This window comes from Pinus tabuliformis, chromosome 4_1 (assembly GCF_031772625.1).
Source record: "Pinus tabuliformis cultivar Carrire ecotype Pingquan chromosome 4_1, CPIR1, whole genome shotgun sequence".
Lineage (NCBI taxonomy): Eukaryota > Viridiplantae > Streptophyta > Pinopsida > Pinales > Pinaceae > Pinus > Pinus tabuliformis.
In genome coordinates, this window is record NC_142303.1 from 654,505,973 (window position 1) to 654,526,406 (window position 20,434).

The 20,434-nt window shown below is 36.0% G+C and overlaps 1 protein-coding gene across 1 annotated transcript in view; it reads left to right on the top strand.

The window, feature by feature from the left end:
* The first annotated feature begins 842 nt into the window (after positions 1 to 842).
* LOC149177770 (GDSL esterase/lipase At1g71691-like) overlaps positions 843 to 20,434 on the top strand; it is a 50,395-nt gene continuing 30,803 nt past the window's right edge. The window contains 2 exon segments of the mRNA XM_089421883.1: positions 843 to 958; positions 1,040 to 1,218. Coding sequence (XP_089278009.1) covers positions 843 to 958; positions 1,040 to 1,218 — 295 coding nt within the window.

Below are 20,434 nucleotides of genomic sequence, written 5' to 3' on the forward strand. Positions count from 1 at the left end.
GGAATGTGAAATCAATCATTAGTTTCTAATGAATGAATTACCCATTAGTGTCTCTGATACACGAAAAGGTTTGGTTGGCTAGTGGATTCGATGCACTCTTGAAGCTATGCCCAAATATTTCGACTTCCAAGATTTGCAAGTGACCACATCTATCTTGATTGTGCTTAGGATTTGCAACTGAATTTAAAAGCAGGAGCATGATCATGGATTTTTTCAGTTGGCAGTCTTGGCAGCCTATTTCATCTAATTTATTTGTGCTACTGTATTCTCGTTTTGAGTATATGAGACATATTTGAGGCTTTACAGTGATGGGAATCGGGTGTTTAAATTCCAAGGCAGCTTCATGGCTCCCCTGTTTACATTTTGTTGGTACATATTGTTGTGTTGGCATAATTTCTGGGGATGTCGCGATTGAAGTTACAACCATGTTTATATTCAAAGATTCTCTAATCGATAATGGCAACAAAAAATATATAGCAAGCATTGCCAAAGCTAACTTCTTGCCTTACGGAATATATTTCTTTGGAGGCCATCCTATCAGAAGGTTTTGCAATGGCAAGACCACTATTGATTTTCTAGGTTTGCATTCTATGGGTATTTGATTTAAAGCTTCTGGTTTGTATATAATTTTCCAATGAAATGCTTGAAAACAAATTCCAAAGGATGTTTCCCCTTGGGTGTAGACTCTATTTTCAATTGAGGAAACTAGAATGTAGCAAAATTAGTTATTTGGAAATTCTGGAAAATTCAAGAAATTTTATAAATATGAGCGAATTCAAACAATCGACTTCACTCTTTAGGGAGGGTGTTAGCCCTAGACCATAGGAAAAGGAACAAAAAGTATGGATACTAAGGAGACTCAGGGGGCTGAGGCATCTGCTGGATTCCCACTACCTAGGGAGGAACTTCCTGCCACTGAGTTCACCAAATTGATAGGATTTGCAGTGATGGGAATCAGGTGTTTAAATTCCAAGGCAACTTCATGGCTCCCCTATTTAGCTTTTGTTGTGACATATTGTTGTGTTGGAGTAATTTCTAGGGAGGCCGCGGCTGAAGTTAAAGACATGTTTATATTCGGCGATTCTCTGATCGATAATGGCAACAACAACTATATAGGAAGCATTGCCAAAGCCAACTTCTTGCCTTACGGAATAGATTTCTTTGGAGGCCATCCTACTGGAAGGTTTTGCAATGGTAGGACCACTGTTGATTTTCTAGGTTTGCATTCTATGGTTATTTGATTTAAAGCTTCTGGTTTGTATATAATTTTCCAATGAAATCCTTGAAAAGAAATTCCAAAGGATGTTTCCCCTTGGGTGTAGACTCTATTTTCAATTCAGGAAACAAGAATGTAGCAGAATTAGTTAATTGGAAATTCTGGAATGGAGTGAACTACGCTTCAGCACCCGCAGGCATTTTGGACGAGACTGGCCAAAACCTTGTAAGTCCAAATTGCTGAAACGATAAATTGAGTTTCTCCCATTGGTGCTAAACGTAGCATATACAGTATCTAACATTTCTGTTTTTGGTGCAAAATTGATAGCTTGGGCACATATTGTTCAATCAGCAGATTGCAAATTTTGGGAAGAGTTTAGAGGATTTGACATCGCAGTTGGGAAGCGCAGTGGCGGTGGCTCAGCATCTAGCAAAATCTATTTTGTCAATTACTTTTGGCAGCAACGATTATATCAACAACTATCTTATGCCTGCCTTTTATCCAACCAGTAGACAATACACCCCAGAGACTTACAGCAAATGGAAAGCCCGCTGCCATCATGCAGGCGGAATGTGAAATCAATCATTAGTTTTTAATGAATGAATTACCCGTTAGTGCCTCTAATACAGGAAAAGGTTTGGTTGGATGGTGGATTCGGTGGACTCTCGAAACTATGCCCAAATATTTCGACTTCCAAGATTTGCAAGTGATCACAACTATCTTGATTGTGCTTAGGATTTGCAACTGAATTTAAAAGCAGGAGCATGATCATGGATTTTTTCAGCTGGGATTCTTGGCAAACTATTTCATCTAATTTATTTGTGGTATTGTATGCTTGTTTTGAGTATATGATACATATTTGAGGCTTTGCAATGATGAGAATCAGGTGTTTAAATTCCAAGGCAGCTTCATGGCTCCCCTGTTTAGCTTTTGTTGTTACATATTGTTGTGTTGGATTAATTTCTGGGGAGGCCGCGGCTGAAGTTACAACCATGTGTATATTCGGCGATTCTCTTATCGATAATGGCAACAACAACTATATAGCAAGCATTGCCAAAGCCAACTTCTTTCCTTACGAAATAGATTTCTTTGGAGGCCATCCTACTCGAAAGTTTTGCAATGGCAGGATCACTGTTGATTTTCTAGGTTTGCATTCTATGGTTATTTGATTTAATGCTTCTGGTTTGTATATAATTTTCCAATGAAATCCTTGAAAATATATTCCAAAGGATGTTTCCCCTTGGGTGTAGACTCTGTTTTCAATTGAGGAAACTAGAATGCAATAGAATTAGTTAATTGGAAATTCTGGAAAATTCAAGAAATTTTATAAATATGAGCGAATTTAAACAATCAGCTTCACTCTTTAGGGAGGGTGTTAGCCCTAGACCATAGGATTATGGATACTAAGGAGACTCAGGGGGCTAAGGCATCTACTGGATTCCCACTACCTAGGGAGGAACTTCCTGCCGTTGAGTTCACCAAATTGATAATCCTCGAGGGGCTGAGGCATCTGTTGGCACTACAACAAAACCAACGATTTGCGCCAGATTTAGCGCCACATTTTAGTGCATTTTTTTTTTGTAATTGTGATGAGAAACCTAGCGCTAAATCTAGCTCTATTGTACAAATTTTAAAGCGTCCTTTTTTGTGCCTGATTTTGCATCCTTTTTCATGCTAGATTTTGCATCATTTTTTACAGCAAACCATGCATCATTTTTTGCGTCAAATTTTGAACCAAGATTTTCATCTTATTTTATGATAGATTTTGCTTCTAGTTTTGTGTCATTTTTTGCATCTATTTTTCATTGTCTTTTGCTTCCTATTTTGTGTCATTCTTTTCTTCCATTTTTGCACCATCATTTGCATCGAGTTTACACTATATTTTGCATCCAATTTAACGTCTTTTTCTGCATCCATTTTGTGTCAGTTTTTGCATCTAGTCTTACGCCAGGTTTTGTATCTAGTCTTACACTAGTTTTTGCTTCTATTTTTGCACCAGCTTTGGTGCCTATCTTTGCACCATGTGTTGAATTTGATTTAGCACCAAATTTTGCATCCATTTTTGTGCCCATTTTTGCATCTTTTTTTGGACCATTTTTTACGTCCACATTTACGTTTGATTTGTCTCCATTTTTCCCATCTCATTTTGCACCATATTTTGCGTCATTTGTTGCATCCAATTTTGCATCGTTTTTAACACCATTTCTTGCATCCAATGTTACATCATTTTGAGCATCCAAATTTGCATTTATATTTGCATCTTATGTTTTGTCATGTGTTGTGTCCACCTTTGAATCTTATTTTGTGTCTAATGATACATTCAATTTAGAGCCATTTTGTACGTCTACTTTTGTATTTGTTTTCGCACCAAGTTTTGCATCCAATTTTAAGCTATTTTTATGCCCATTTTTGCACCATTTTTTGTGTCTACTTATGTGTCCAATGTTGCACCATTATTTACACCCACTTTTTCATCCAATTTTGCATTTTTTTGGTGTCCAGTTTTACATCATTTTCACCATCCAAATTTGCATCTTTTTCTGCCTCATTTTGTGTCCACATTTGCATATAATTTTGTGTCTAAGTTTGAGCCTAAATTTGCATCTGATTAGGCATCATTTTTTACGTCCAATATGGCAACCTTGGTTTCACCTTTTTTCAGCCCCATTTTGCATCTTGTTTTATGTCTTTTCTTACACCTTTTTTTTTTCCTTTTTGTGCCAAGTTTGCATCCCAAATTTACACCATTATTTGCATCATCATTTGGCATCTTAATTTGTAAGTTTTTTTGCTTCTTTTTAACACTCAACTTTGCATCTTATTTTACATCTAGTTGTCTGTCTTTTTTTGCATCTAATTTGGTGCCCATTTATGTGTCCTTGTTTTTGCCCAATTTGATATCCTTTTGTATGCCATGTTTTGTTCCCTTCTTTGTGTCAACTATTGCACAATTTTTCACTTCTAATTTAAAACACTTTGTATGTCAATTGTTTGCATTTTGTATTAATTCCTAGTTTAACATCCAATTTTACTTTCAATTTTGCATCCATGGTTACATCCGCATTTGAATTCTTATGTAGAGTATATTTATCTTTACATATATGACCCCTTTTATAGATTCATAGTGAAATATATCATAGTTTCTAAATATCATTAAAGCAGATATCACAATTCAAGATCATTTGTAAAGAAATTTAAGGGAAATTGACAACATCCATCCAAAAAAATAACAATGTGTCATTAACAATTTTCAAGACATGTATAAAATAGCAACATAATACTAATAAGATCAGTAATAATGATAATATCATCATCATCTTTAATCAAATCAAACTCATCGTATGATTACAAAATCAAAATGTTTCATTGATATAGGGTAAATTCACAACATCCATATAAACATAACAATTTCATTCTACACAATAATTTCTTCATCAAAAACAATGCATGTGCATGCCTAGCTACCACCACCAAGATCATCCTCATGATCATCTTGACCATCCTCATTAGTCTGATCCACATCATCACCAACACCGCAACTATCATCATCATCTCCTTCACCACCATCATCCTCATCCTCATCCTCATCCTCATCATCTCTTGATATATGTTGAACATAATTTGGATCATCATCATAATCATCGTCTTGGCAATCATTACCTATAGCATTCTGACAAAAAAAATCAATATTACATGTTAGTATTAATTACATAACACAACACATGTTTTTGTTATACAATGTTAACCATAAAATGAGGTAAGATATAATATCTAATAGTACTAAAAAATAAAATGAAAATACGATTCAAAAGTATATTGGAAATCCAGCTAAGATTACATACCATAGAGTCCATCCAAACAAAAAATTCAACCCATCTCTTTTGCTGCAACACCTCCTTTTCCAAATGATTTGGAGGTCTTCCATATTTTAGTTCTTATCAATCAGTAAATAGGGAGAAATTAGATAACAATGACTTTCTTCTAGTACAAACTTTATTAAAAAAATATCACATGTTTAATATACTTACAAAGGTTGTTATAAGTGCTTTTAAACCTTTCTGGCCACTACGATGAGTGACTTTTGTCTTGGTTAACCTCGCCTTGGATGCCTTGTCCTTAAACATAAACCAATTCAATTTATTTTCACACAAATACATGTCTAAGATACTTATATGTATTAATACATTCTAAATAATGTTTAATGAAAAATTCAATACCTGAATGCTCTCATTGCTGGCCTTTCTTTGTGCATCCAACTTCTCATATGATTTTACAAGTTCTTTCCATACTTTAAAAGGTATGTCAAATGGTCTTTGTTTCAGTCTTTGATCTTGAGGCATTTTTTTAATTTTTCTTGTTTGGTTGCAATGAAACCTCTTACAGTTGAGTGACATTTGCAATTTTATCTTCTTAACCGACCAACCAGTACCAAATTCATTCTCTATGTCTTGTACCACCATCTTTTTTAGGTGAAGTGGAATCTTGGAGAATGTGAGGTGAAGATGATCTCTAAATCGTTGAAGGCAAGAGTCCTTTAGCCTATTTAAGAATTGTTTTCCTGCATCTGTCCTTCTTATCTCCCCTGAGACAGGGTCATACTCTATCTTGGTACCTAAACTATCAATAGATGATGCATAAGCTGAGGATGAACGAGAATTTGTAGTCCCAAGAGTTGCCATCACACAAGATGTTTCAACACAATGTTCTTCATTATTGGTGTTTGATGTCAATGACACTTTTTTCGATTTTTTTCTTGATCCAAGAGAGGATGGGGAACTTATGGATTCTCGTAAATCTTGTTGATTACCTGGACCTAGTTGATTAGCTTCAGGGGATTTTGTCTTAAGAAAATGGATTAGGGATTCAGCATCCAAAGCATGAAGTTTTTTAAGTCCTTCTATCCCAAAAACATCTTCAAGCAAGGACTCTGTTATCAGATTCTTTCCTTGTCCAAGTTTCAATGATTTACCACAAACTATATTATAAAATTATAATTCTAACTTCAAACCTTAAACAAAAAAATAAAACATATTATATTATGTAATTACTCTATAAAAACAAAGTAAGCTTACCTTTTCCGATCCACTTGCACCTCCTTCTCCACTTGCCATATCCCCAAAGTAGAAGAGATCGATAGGAAAGGATGTTCTCCCTAAAAAAACAAAGGATTGAAGGTAAATAATCTCAAAATGGCTCTTTAGGGCAGAATTTGCAGACAACTTAGTTAAAAATCCAAGTGACAATTTCTGTTTTGACAATTTCTTCCTTTCTTGGAATTAGATTCTCTAGTCCTAGATGATAGAATGGTTCAATGCTTATGCTGTCATGTATATAAAAGACCTCATGCCATTGTTCCCCCCCTTCATTTTTTTTCCTAAAAAAAATTACCCTTTTTACATAATTACAAAATATAAACAGCAGCAGATTTTTGCATACTTACATAATACAAACAACAGATTTTTAGCAATTAGAAATTAGATTTACCAAATTTCCAAATGTTTTTTATCTAACTACAGAACATAAACAGTAGCATATTTTTACATAATTACATAATACAAACAACAACAGATTTTTACCAATTAGAAATTTGATACAAATCAGATTTCTAATTGGTAGAAATCTGTTGTTGTTTGTATTATGTAATTATGTAAAAATCTGCTGCTGTTTATGTTCTGTAATTAGATAAAAAAACATTTGGAAATTTGTTAAAAATCCAATTTCTAATTGGTAAAAATATGTTGTTGTTTATAAAGGACCTCACTGAAAAACAGTTATAAAAGACTTCATGCCATTTTTTTTTCCCACTTCATGTTTTTTTCTAAAAAAAACATTTCTCTTTTTACATAATTACAATATGTAAACATCAACATATTTTTATATAATTACATAATACAAACAGCAGCAGACTTTTACCAATTAAAAATTAGATAAAATCTAATTTTTAATTAGAAATTTGAGACAAATCTAATTTTTAATTAGAAATTTGATAAAAATCTAATTTTTAATTTGATAACAATCTAGTTAGAAATTAGATAAAAATGATGTCGTGGCATCACCCATCCTAGTTAAAAGAAAATCAGTAGATCTTTACCAATTAGAAATTAGATAAAAATCTAATCTATAATTTGATAAAAATATCATTTCTAATTTAATAAAAATATAATTTCTAATAATGCCCTAGCATCACCCATCCTAATTAAAAGAAAAAGCATGGTAAAAGGCAAACCCTAAAAGTAGCTGCTAGGAAAAATCTATTAGTAAAATTTATAAAATATTACTAAGGGAATAAGAAGGTGCTGTTCCTAAAAGGAAGAAGTCTATGCTCGATGGGAGTTGGTGATGCCTACGTGTTGGTTGGGAGGAACAAGCACTCTCCCATAGATTTCCCAAAGGAATTTGTAAGTTTTTATTTGTGCTTAATAACATACTTAAGCTTATTTTGAAGTGGTATATTGGTTTGTTTTCACAACAAGGTTATTTTGGTCAAATCACTGTTGCGGTATTTAAAATTACATGAAACTTATATGATTTTATTATCTACATTAGGATTCCTAGAAAATCTACCCATGTGAAAACCTTAATGCTATAATATCTGCCCATTGTGACTTGAATTAATGTTTGGATCTTCATGCTGAAATGACACAGTTGTGTCTTTGCCTACAGTTAAACATATATATTTTTTAATATTTTACAATCGTTTCTGGGGTTACAAAATTTCCTCTCTCCATCCCTACCAATGATGTTGGTATCCAGCTATGCTAATGATGTTGGTATTGGAGTTGCCCAACACAATGCTAGTTGTTATGCATATCTCATCAATATGGATTATTAGGAATTTGTTCCACTGGTTGTGGGTGTCAATAGCCCACTAATGGTGTTATGGGTTGCAATCTGATTTAGTCATTGCTGATTCACATGCATGGGGAACTTGAGCCTCTGTAGCTGGTGGGGAGCATGACCTCACTAGGGCAGGCTTTCTTATCTACTCTCGACTGTGTCTTGAGTAGTTTGCACCAAATATTCATGGTCCAATACTGGGTGATCAGGAGTTGTTTTGCTAAACATATTGAAGGCCAACCCTTTGCTTTTCAAAAAGGTGATGCACTGAATGATAGAAAACCAAGCATACTATAATTCCCGTTTATGTTTGGCTGAGAATTTCCATAAATTGCAGGAAGTACTTATTTATTTGCGGTTTGTAAGTCACTTATTGTTTCTTTATCAGATGAAATATAATTGATATCTCGTCCTGCAGAAATAGTACTACATCCATTGTTTGTAAAATGATCAATGATTTATATCAAACCTCAACACTCTTGGAGAGAAATGGAATCTATGACATCATCTCTAAATTTGACACCACGGTAATAGAATTGGCAGTAAAAACATACCAAGTAGCTACGTTATTGCTGTTCAATGAAGCTACGAAGCTGAGCTATGTAGAAATTAAATCTCAACTAAATTTGGAAGATGAAGATCTTATTCGGCTTCTGTATTTAGTTTCATGTGGCAAGAACAAGATTCTTCTAAAGGAACCTAGCACTGCAACAATATCTACAAGTGATAATTTTTAATTCAATCCTCCCTTTCGCACAAGTTGAAAAAGATTAAGATTCCACTTACAAATATGAATGCAAATGAGAGGAATAGAGTGATCGAAAATGTAAAAGAAGACAAACATTTCTAAATAGATTCAAGAATAGTTCTCATCATGAAGGCTAGAAAAATCTTACCTCAGCAACAACTATTGAGTGAGTGTGTTGAACAGCTCCAAAGCACATTCAAGCCCGAACTTAAGGCAATAAAATCAAAAATTTAGGACTTGATCTCAAAGGAGTACCTGGAACATGACAATGAAAACAATAATTTATTAAGATATATAGCCTAATATTGCTGATTGAGATGCAAGTCGAAAACAAATCTGTAATGCGACTTATGGTTAATTTTGTTTTATTTTAGAGAAATAAAACATATCATAGATTGGATTTTCCATGTGAGTTCGATTGACTAACATAGAAATACTCTGTTTTGCGATAGAGGATGAAGAAGTGTTCTAGGTCACTTGCAAATCACTCACCCAGTTCTACCTTCAAGAGGAGGGACTTTAGATAATGCATGTTTTTTGTGCCACAACTCATCACAGGAGAGAACATTGCTCAACTCATGCTATTTTTCCTTAAATTTTGTTTTATGTTTCAGACAGGGAGTTCCATCCCTTCGTCTACAAGGAAATAACATAAAGTGGCGATGGATCGATATAGAAGTTGAAACTATTAGGATCTAAAGGAGTGGTGGTTTTATCCACTACTCTAGCTAGTGCCTAAAAAATATAAAATTTGGGTTTGGTGGTTGTGAATTCCATTGTCACTGAAGGTAGGTATAGCCTAATTTTGTGTCCACCAGAAACCTATCAATTATTTTGGCTATACCCTCCTTACCCTTCCTTTCATTACACCAATCTTACAAATAGCATGCACTTTCAGAACCTAACCACATTTTTCCAGTGTAAGTGAACACCTAGGATCAATTTCTCAATCTCTTCTTTAGCTTTAATGGGCTTCTTCCCCTTACCTTTGTTGGTAGCAATGTTTTTGATGTCGACCAATCAAACTGTAGTCAAAGAGCCCCCAACTCCAATGGTTTTTTAGACTGGTTGCGCTTGATCTCCACGTCCGAACATTCAATGCGCGAAGAGATAACAGAAAATTATTGGAAAGGTGGCCAATTATAGTTTAAAAGGTCGTCTTGGGAAACAACTGTCTCTATTGGACAGGCAGGTTTCTTAGCTGTCAGGATTCAAATGTTTGTACCTCCACCAACCTCCTTCATTACTTGTATGTGATGGACACTTCGAGTGAACCGACTTGAGTTAAAAACTCCAAGTGTCGATCTCTGAGAAAACTGTACATAGCAAGTTTTCTTCCCAAGAACTGGATCCATTAGAAAACACATTGCCTCACAAATAGCGTTGATGTTGTTTATATATTGATCACAATCAAGGTTCAACTGAAAGAGGCCATTTGTGAGGACAGCAGACACTCAGACCTAAGTGGAGCAATGGATAACAATCATCAGCGTCAGCATAATAATTAATGAATTTCATATGAGGAAATCAGCAGAAAAAGAGAGACGTGTACATAGCTAGGAATATACCAATGCATTCATTGCTCCGGCTTTCTTGTGGTGTTGGAAACCAGGCTTCTTTTCATGGGATACATAAACTAACCGTGGCAATCCATTGCCAAAATTGTCAACTCCCCTTGATTCAGTCACTAACAGAGGCTGCAAAGCATTTTCAAATGGTGTGCCAGTAACAACCTTATCATTATCTTATGTAAGCTCACGATTTGTCGATGGCGTACTACATTTTGGTCCAAATAATGTGTACAAGGAAGGAGATATATCATTGCCCTCAGTATGTCCAAGTGTCTTCAGTGTTGTGTCGAAGGATTCCATCCTCTGTTCCAGTGTAGGTGATGACATATTCTGTGAAACAAATTGTTTACTTATCTCCTAAAAAGAAAAAATGAAAAAATGTCACACATATAGTGCACCAACTGTGTACTATGTTCCTTAAGATGAATATGATAAAGAAGATGGAAAAATATGAAGTTCATACATAAATTATCTTACCTTTTCAGAATCCTTTGCTGCTGTTTCATTTTCTTTGTGTATATTCTATAGCTTCCATAAACTAAGTTGTCCCACCAGCCCAGCACGACTCTCCTTTAATGAACTGTGCATAGCCTCATCACTTCCTATGGATTGCCTTGGCCTGTAAACAGAAATGGTATCTATGGTTTTCTTTGTGCTTCCATTAAGTTTTCAATTCATCGACCTTCTGGAAGGTGTAGCATAGAATGACTCTGGAAGTTGTCCTTGTAAGTCCAATTGCAAAGTTTGCAATCTATTGCTCAAAGTCAGTATTCTGTCTACAATTTGGTACTTTTTGAATCTCGTTTACTAGGAACATTCATATCAGCCAAAATAGTAGAACCTTCAGCTACTTCTCCAGATTCTACAGGATTTTCTGTAAGGAGAATACTATCAAAATGCTTTGTCCCTTCCAAAACCATAGCATCCTTCTCCATGACAGACACATGGTCTCCAAGTGGGACATGCAGTGACAAATAATTAGTCTCTGATGTCACATCATTTTCTATAAGTTCAAGCTTTTTCACTGGGGTATCATATTCTGGTCCCTTGGCATGTTCAAGCCTCTTCAATGGCTTATCCACAAAAGGTTTTTGATTGCAAACATCCTTTTCTTCTAGAAGAGATTCATTCATACTTAAACAAGGGGATATATTGTAACCTTTTCTAAGTTCTGAATTTTTGGATGGAATACTGGAGTCCAGGCTAAATAAGGTGCTTAAACAAGTTGATATATTATATCCTGCCATAAGCTCATGAATCCTCAACGGAGTATCCAATTGGGAAGGTTCCTGCTTGCTCACCACAATCTATATATTTTCTCCAACTTTGAAATTTTGGGTCTCTCCAGCTTCCTGGCCATTGTTTCCCTCAATTTTGGCAGGGTCAATGAATCCCTCATGTTTTCTGTTGTTGTCCATATCAAACAATTGTTCTCTAATTGGACTTGTAGTAGTTATGCCATCAACAATAAAAATGCTTTCCTGGCATGCTCCATCTTCAACTTCATTCTTTTCCACAGCTATATTATATCCCTCTGTAACCTCATGGGTCTTCAAAGGATTATCCAATCGGTAAAGTTCTTGCTTGCAGGCAGCTTCTGTAACAATCTCTGAGATATTTTCTAGAAGAGAATCATCAATACCTGAACAAAATAATGCATCATTACTCTCCATAAGATTTGGCTTATCTAATGGATCACTAAAGTCCAGTACCAAAAAAATAATTCAAGCAAGAAGACATATCAAGGCCTTCTGTAAGCATAGGCATCTTCAATGGAGTATCCATGTTAGAAGGTTCCTCGTTGCTAGCCACTGTGTCTACTTTCACAAGTTGTATATTTTCTCCAACTTTGAATTCTTGTGTCCCTTCAGCTCCATTCTGTATAGATTGTTCTTCCTGGTCATCCTTATTACCATACTTGAAACAAGTCATTCATACTACTGAAATGGAGCAGCCCTGCTGCTAGATAAAGCTCAAACTTGATGAAGATATTCTTACTGTTATTCAAAACGTTTTGCAGGGTTATGATTTGAAACCCTGCTTCAACTAAAACCCCAAGTGTAGAAGATAATTTTGATTTTGAAATGATAATAGTATAGACAGTGGACGTCAACAATATCATTGATTGCCAGAACAATCTACCCATGCATATGCTCTTCCTTGATTATGATATTGAAGATAGGCAAAGGAAATTATACCAATGAGATAGATCAATGCTTCAGAGAATGAAGATCGGTGGATACTCCTGGACTTATTATGCAGATTGAAGACACATCAAAAGTCTGACATTCCTTAGAAGTGAAGTCAGATGATCTTTGGTATCATAGAGATTTGTTCCTTTCACTTCTTCATAGGCACCTTACTAGCTAGTGCCAGTGAGAAGTATCAGTGAGTTCTGAGGGAGCAACATATATTTTCTTACTATGCCAACTATATGCCCTAGACTTGAATCTAAACAACGAATTGTCAACAATGGTGTCTTGTCACTTAAAATAAAAACTCAATAGTGCCGTGTGGATCTTAAATTCAACAAGTTTATTTATGCTAGTCTCTGTAAAATTACAGTCTTCATTAGGAGTTCTTTCCATGGTCATATAAGATGATGCCATTTGATGCTATTGGTTAGATTACGTATAAACAACGAATTCTCAACAATGGTGTCTTGTCACTTAAAAAATACTCAACAGTGCCTTATGGATCTTAAATTCAACAAGTTTATTTATGCTGGTCTCTGTAAGATTATAGTCTTCATTAGGAGCTATTTCCATGGTCGTATAAGATGATGCCATTTGATGCTATTGGTTAGATTACATATATATGGAGTATCGATTCCATATTAACTATGCATCAATGCCAAAATATGTCGCAGAGAAGCAATGTAGATTGATGCCATTCATTCAAACTGACTTTGTTGTAGAGGAACGTGTCAATCGACCTGTGTGTTAATGTTATGCATAATGCAGAGGAACAAAGTCTTATACATCATGAGCCATATGAACTGTGTATAGCCAAGAGCCATCGGTAATAGAATTGGAAGTAACAACATACCAAGCAGCTCTGTTATTGCTGTTCAATGAAGCTACGAAGCTGAGCTATGTAGAAATTAAATCTCAACTAATTTGGAAGATGAAGATCTTATTCGACTTCTGTATTTAGTTTCATGTGGCAAGAACAAGATTCTTCTAAAGGAACCTAGCACTACAACAATATCTACAAGTGATAATTTTGAATTCAATCCTCCCTTTTCTCACATGTTGAAAAAGATTAAGATTCCACTTACAGATATGAATGCGAATGAGAGGAATAGAGTGATCGAAAATGTAAAAGAAGACAGACATTTCTAAATAGATTCAACAAGAGTTCTCATCATGAAGGCTAGAAAAATCTTACCTCAGCAACAACTATTGAGTGAGTGTGTTGAACAGCTCCAAAGCACATTCAACCCCAAACTTAAAGCAATAAAATCCATAATTCAGGACTTGATCTCAAAGGAGTACCTAGAACGTCAATGGAAATAGTAATTTATTGAGATATATAGCCTAATATCGCTGATTGAGATGCAAGTCGAAAACAAATCTGTAATGCAACTTATGGTTAATTTTGTTTTATTTTAGAGAAATAAAACATATCACAGATTGGATTTTCCATGTGAGTTCGATTGACTAACATAGAAATACTCTGTTTTGCGATAGAGGATGAAGAAGTTTTCCAGGTCACTTGCAAATCACTCACCCAGTTCTACCTTCAAGAGGAGGGACTTTAGATAATGCATGGTTTTTGTGCCACAACTCATCACAGGAGAGAACACTGCTCGACTCATGCTACTGTTCCTTAAATTTTGTTTTATGTTTCAGACAGGGAGTTCCATCCCTTCGTCTACAAGGAAATAACATAAAGTGGCGATGGATCGATATAGAAGTTGAAACTATTAGGATCTAAAGGAGTGGTGGTTTTATCCACTACTCTAGCTAGTGCCTAAAAAATATAAAATTTGGGTTTGGTGGTTGTGAATTCCATTGTCACTGAAGGTAGGTATAGCCTAATTTTGTGTCCACCAGAAACCTATCAATTATTTTGGCTATACCCTCCTTACCCTTCCTTTCATTACACCAATCTTACAAATAGCATGCACTTTCAGAACCTAACCACATTTTTCCAGTGTAAGTGAACACCTAGGATCAATTTCTCAATCTCTTCTTTAGCTTTAATGGGCTTCTTCCCCTTACCTTTGTTGGTAGAAATGTTTTTGATGTCAACCAATCAAACTATAGTCAAAGAGCCCCCAACTCCAATGGTTTTTCACACTGGTTGTGCTTGATCTCCACGTCCGAACATTCAATGCGTGAAGAGATAACAACAAATTATTGGAAAGGTGGCCAATTATAGTTTAAAAGGCCGTCTTGGGAAACAACTGTCTCTATTGGACAGGAAGGTTTCTTAGCTGTCAGGATTCAAGTGCTTGTACCTCCACCAACCTCCTTCATTACTTGTATGTGATGGACACTGCGAGTGAACTGACTTGAGTTAAAAACTCCAAGTGTCGATCTCTGAGAAAACTGTACATAGCAAGTTTTCTTCCCAAGAACTGGATCCATTAGAAAACACATTGCCTCACAAATAGCATTGATGTTGTTTATATATTGATCACAATCAAGGTTCAACTGAAAGAGGCCATTTGTGAGGATAGCAGACACTCGGACCTAAGTGGAGCAATGGATAACAATCATCAGCGTCAGCATAATAATTAATGAATTTCATATGAGGAAATCAGCAGAAAAAGAGAGATGTGTACATAGCTAGGAATATACCAATGCATTCATTGCTCCGGCTTTCTTGTGGTGTTGGAAACCAGGCCTCTTTTCATGGGATACATAAACTAACTGCGGCAATTCATTGCCAAAATTGTCAACTCCCCCTGATTCAGTCACTAACGAAGGCTGCAGAGCATTTTCAAATGGTGTGCCAATAACAACCTTATCATTATCTTATGTAAGCTCATGATTTGTTAATGGCGTACTACATTTTGGTCCAAATAATGTGTACAAGAAAGGAGATGTATCATGGCCCTTAGTATGTCCAAGCGTCTTCAGTGGTGTGTCGAAGGATTCCATTCTCTGTTCCAGTGTAGGCGATGACATATTCTGTGAAACAAATTGTTTACTTATCTCCTGAAAAGAAAAAATGAAAAAATGTCACACATATAGTGCACCAACTATGTACTATGTTCCTTAAGATGAATCTGATAAAGATGGAAAAATATGAAGTTCATACATAAATTATCTTACCTTTTCAGAATCCTTTGCTACTGTTTCATTTTCTTTGTGTAGATTCTATAGCTTCCATAAACTAAGTTGTCCCACCAGCCCAACACGACTCTCCTTTAATGAACTGTGCATAGCCTCATCACTTCCTATGGATTGCCTTGGCCTGTAAACAGAAATGGTATCTATGGTTTTCTTTGTGCTTCCATTAAGTTTTGAATTCATCGACCTTCTGGAAGGTGTAGCATAGAATGACTCTGGAAGTTGTCCTTGTAAGTCCAATTGAAAAGTTTGCAATCTATTGCTCAAAGTCAGTATTCTGTCTACAATTTGGTTATTTTTGAATCCCCTTTACTAGGAACATTCATATCAGCCAAAATAGTAGAACCTTCAGCTACTTCTCCAGATTTTATAGGATTTTCTGTAATGAGAATACTTTCAAAATGCTCTGTCCCTTCCAAAACCATAGCATCCTTCTCCATGACAGACACATGGTCTCCAAGTGGGACATGCAGTGACAAATATTTAGTCTCTAATGTAACATCATTTTCTATAAGCTCAAGCTTTTTCACTGGGGTATCATATTCTGGTCCCTCAGCATGTTCAAGCCTCTTCAATGGCTTATCCAGTGAAAGTTGTTGATTGCAAACATCCTTGTCTTCTAGAAGAGATTCATTCATACTTAAAACAAGGGGATATATTGTAACTTTTTCTAAGTTCTGAATTTTTGGATGGAATACTGGAGTCCAGGTCAAATAAGGTGCTTAAACAAGTTGATATATTATATCCCGCCGTAAGCTCATGGATCCTCAACGGAGTATCCAATTGGGAAGGTTCCTGCTTACTCACCACAATCTGTATATTTTCTCCAACTTTGAAATTTTGGGTCTCTCCAACTTCCTGGCCATTGTTTCCCTCAATTTTGGCAGGGTTAATGAATCCCTCATGTTTTCTATTGTTGTCCATATCAAACAATTGTTCTCTAATTGGACTTGCAGTAGTTATGCCATCAACAATAAAAATGCTTTCCTGGCATGCTCCATCTTCAACTTCATTCTTTTCCATAGCTATATTGTATCCCTCTGTAACCTCACAGGTCTTCAAAGGATTATCCAATCGGTAAAGTTCCTGCTTGCATCCGGCTTCCGTAACAATCTCTGAGATATTTTCTGGAAGAGAATCATCAATACCTGAACAAAATAATGCATCATTACTCTCCATAAGATCTGGCTTATCTAATGGATCACTAAATTCTAGTACCAAAAAAAGAATTCAAGCAAGAAGACATATCAAGGCTTTCTGTAAGCATAGGCATCTTCAATGGAGTATCCATGTTAGAAGGTTCCTGGTTGTTGGCCACTGTGTATACTTTCACAAGTTGTATATTTTCTCCAACTTTGAATTCTTGTGTCTCTTCAACTCCATTCTGTATAGATTGTTCTTCCTGGTCATCCTTATTACCATACTTGAAACAAGTCATTCATACTACTGAAATGGAGCAGCCCTGCTGCTAGATAAAGCTCAAACTTGATGAAGATCTTCTTATTGTTATTCAAAACTTTTTGCAGGGTTATGATTTGAAACCCTGCTTCGACTGAAACCCCAAGTGTAGAAGATAGTTTTGATTTTGAAATGCTAATAGTATAGACAGTGGATGTTAACAATATCACTGACTGCCAGAACAATCTACCCATGCATATGCTCTTCCTTGATTATGATATTGAAGATAGGCAAAGGAAATTATACCAATGAGATAGATCAATGCTTCAGAGAATGAAGATCGGTGGATACTCCTGGACTTATTATGGAGATTGAAGACACAACAAAAGTTTGACATTCCTTAGAAGTGAAGTCAGATGATATTTGGTATCATAGAGATTTTTTCCTTTCACTTCTTCATAGGCACCTTACTAGCTAGTGCCAGTGAGAAGTATCAGTGAGTTCTGAGGGAGCAACATATCTTTTCTTACTATGCCAACTATATGCCCTAGACTTGAATCTAAACAGTGAATTGTCAACAATGGTGTCTTGACACTTAAAATAAAAAATCAACAGTGCCTTGTGGATCTTAAATTCAACAAGTTTATTTATGCTGGTCTCTGTAAAATTACAGTCTTCATTAGGAGTTCTTTCCATGGTCATATAAGATGATGCCATTTGATGCTATTGGTTAGATTACATATAAACAACAAATTCTCAACAATGGTGTCTTGTCACTTAAAAAATACTCAACAGTGCCTTATGGATCTTAAATTCAACATGTTTATTTATGCTGGTCTCCGTAAGATTACTGTCTTCATTAGGAGTTATTTCCATGGTCATATAAGATGATGCCATTTGATGCTATTGGTTAGATTACATATATATGGAGTATCGATTCCATATTAACTATGCATCAGTGCCAAAATATGTCGCAGAGAAGCAGTGTAGATTGATGCCATTCATTCAAACTGACTTTGTTGTAGAGGAACGTGTCAGTCGACTTGTGTGTTAATGTTATACATAATGCAGAGGAACAAAGTCTTATGCATCGTGAGCTATATGAACTGTGTATATACAGAGGACAGTGAGACACATATGTGCAGTAAAGTATACTAGGTCGCAGAGGAACAATGTCTCTATGTCAATGTGATCATTGATGAATGGATAAACAGTGTACAATGTAGTATACAAGAGGTGGGAGACTGTAACTGAGAGAAATAACAAGGTCCGTTAAGAACAATGAAGATTTAGAGCGAGAGACTTCCTATGGCGAGAGTCATGTAAAAAAACCTACAAACTTTGTAACCAGAGTCATTACATCAGAGGGAACAACACATCAGTACTATCATTACTGAGACAATCCATCTCTTATCTGGAACAAAATCATACATATCTTGATGAGGGAACACATTCTTACAGTCTACAAAATCGATTGAAATGTCTGCTTTTGTTTCAAGAATAGAATCAGTTATACCTGAACAAGGGAACATATCATTATTATCTGGAAGCTTCGCTCGTTTAATTTGTTCTAGAATTATTGCAGCAAATCATTAGTAGCTGGGTTATGTCTCTTCAGCTCCATTCTGTATAGATTGTTCTTCCTAGTCATCCTCTTTTCCCTTAATTTTTTCAGGGGCAATGAATCCCTCATGTTTTTCATGGTTGTCCATATCAAACAATTTTTTTTTAATTGGACTTGCATCAGTTATGCCATCAACAATACTAATGCTTTCTTGATATGCTTCATCTTCAATTGCATTCTTTTCCAGAGCTACATTGTAAGATCCACGTTCTACTTGATCACCATCTGTTAAGGGAATTTTAACATTCTGGGTGATCTGCTCAATTACATCTTCTTCCTTTTGAGGAGTTGAACCATACAACTCATTGAGGTTATAAAACTCATTTCCATTGTCTGAAAAGTTGTCTTGATGCACTTCATCCTCTGAAGCTTGAATGTTCTCATATGTTCCTTGAAGTTCGTTGGACATATCTACCTATTCAGGATTTCTCACTTTCATGCAAACTGCATCAGGAGAGCCATCATTTTGCTTGTGAAATATAGTTTCTTCAACATCCTGAGTTTCAGCCATTGAAGCAAGTTCATAATGCTCCTTTCTTTGATATACAGAGTCATGAAATCCTTCGCTAGTTTTGGGATCACTCAATTCATCTTCTTCAGCTTCACCATTAACCAGTGAGATGTGACTTTGCTGAACATCATTTAGAACTAAAATCTCCTCTTCACTGCATTCCCCAGGTGCTTGACCTTCACTATATGATGCCAGTTGTGACAGATTTTCTAGAGACAAAGCCTAAAGAACCAACCAGTAACTATGTCTAATGGGAGGCAAAAGGTTCCAAGGTATTTTCCAATGTTAAAGGATACAATAACTGTCTCAGATAATCACAAATTTCTTCTGTTAGAAGTGGCTAGCTAACAGAATGTCTACAATTCCTCTGCCCTAGGATAAAATAATGCTAATCTAGCAATAGAGAGTTAGGGCTTATAATAATCCATTCATTAACAATACTGAAAAATAACTCTACGCACAGAAAGTTTAGGGGATTCCATCAGTTGTTCACATAATGTGTATAAACAGTGCGGACAATGTCAAAGTTGGTGAGGGTAAGTTCAGATGGATCAACTAACCTCTGTGTTGCGTCTTTATAAGCCACACAGATTTGTCCCACTGCCTCCCTGACCCGTGCACTTTCCTTCTCTCCTGCCACCAATAGCTTCAATCTATGGATGATCTAGTATTGTTGGCCCTTTTTCATTCCCACCGCGTCTTTTTCTGTTTTTGGTTACCCTCCCAAGTCCCCTCCTTCCACCTTTTTTCCTATTCCAAATTGGGGTTTTCCCAGAGCGAATGTTCTATGGTCAGCATATTGAAGATGGAGCGAGATCCATAGGTTCCAGTGCTGGCTCTTTTTCGTTCCCACCGCATTTTTTTTGGTTATCCTCCCCATTCCCCTCCTTCTGCCTTTTTTCCTATTCGAAATCGAGGTTTTCTGGAGCGAATCGGGGGTGCGAATCGGGGTTTCCTGGCGCAAATGATCTACGAGGTTTTCTGGAGCGAATCGGGGTTTTTTGGTGCGAATGATCTATGATCAGCGCATCGAACATGGGAGTGAGATCCATAGGTTCCAGCACTGGCCTTTTTTTCGTTCCCACCACCTCTTTTTTCGGGTTATCCTCCCAATTCACCTCCTTCCGCCTTCTTTCCTATTCGAAATTGGGGTTTTCTGGAGAGAATTGGGGTTTTCTGGAGTGAATGGTCTATGGTTAGCCCATTGAACATGGGAATGAGGGCCA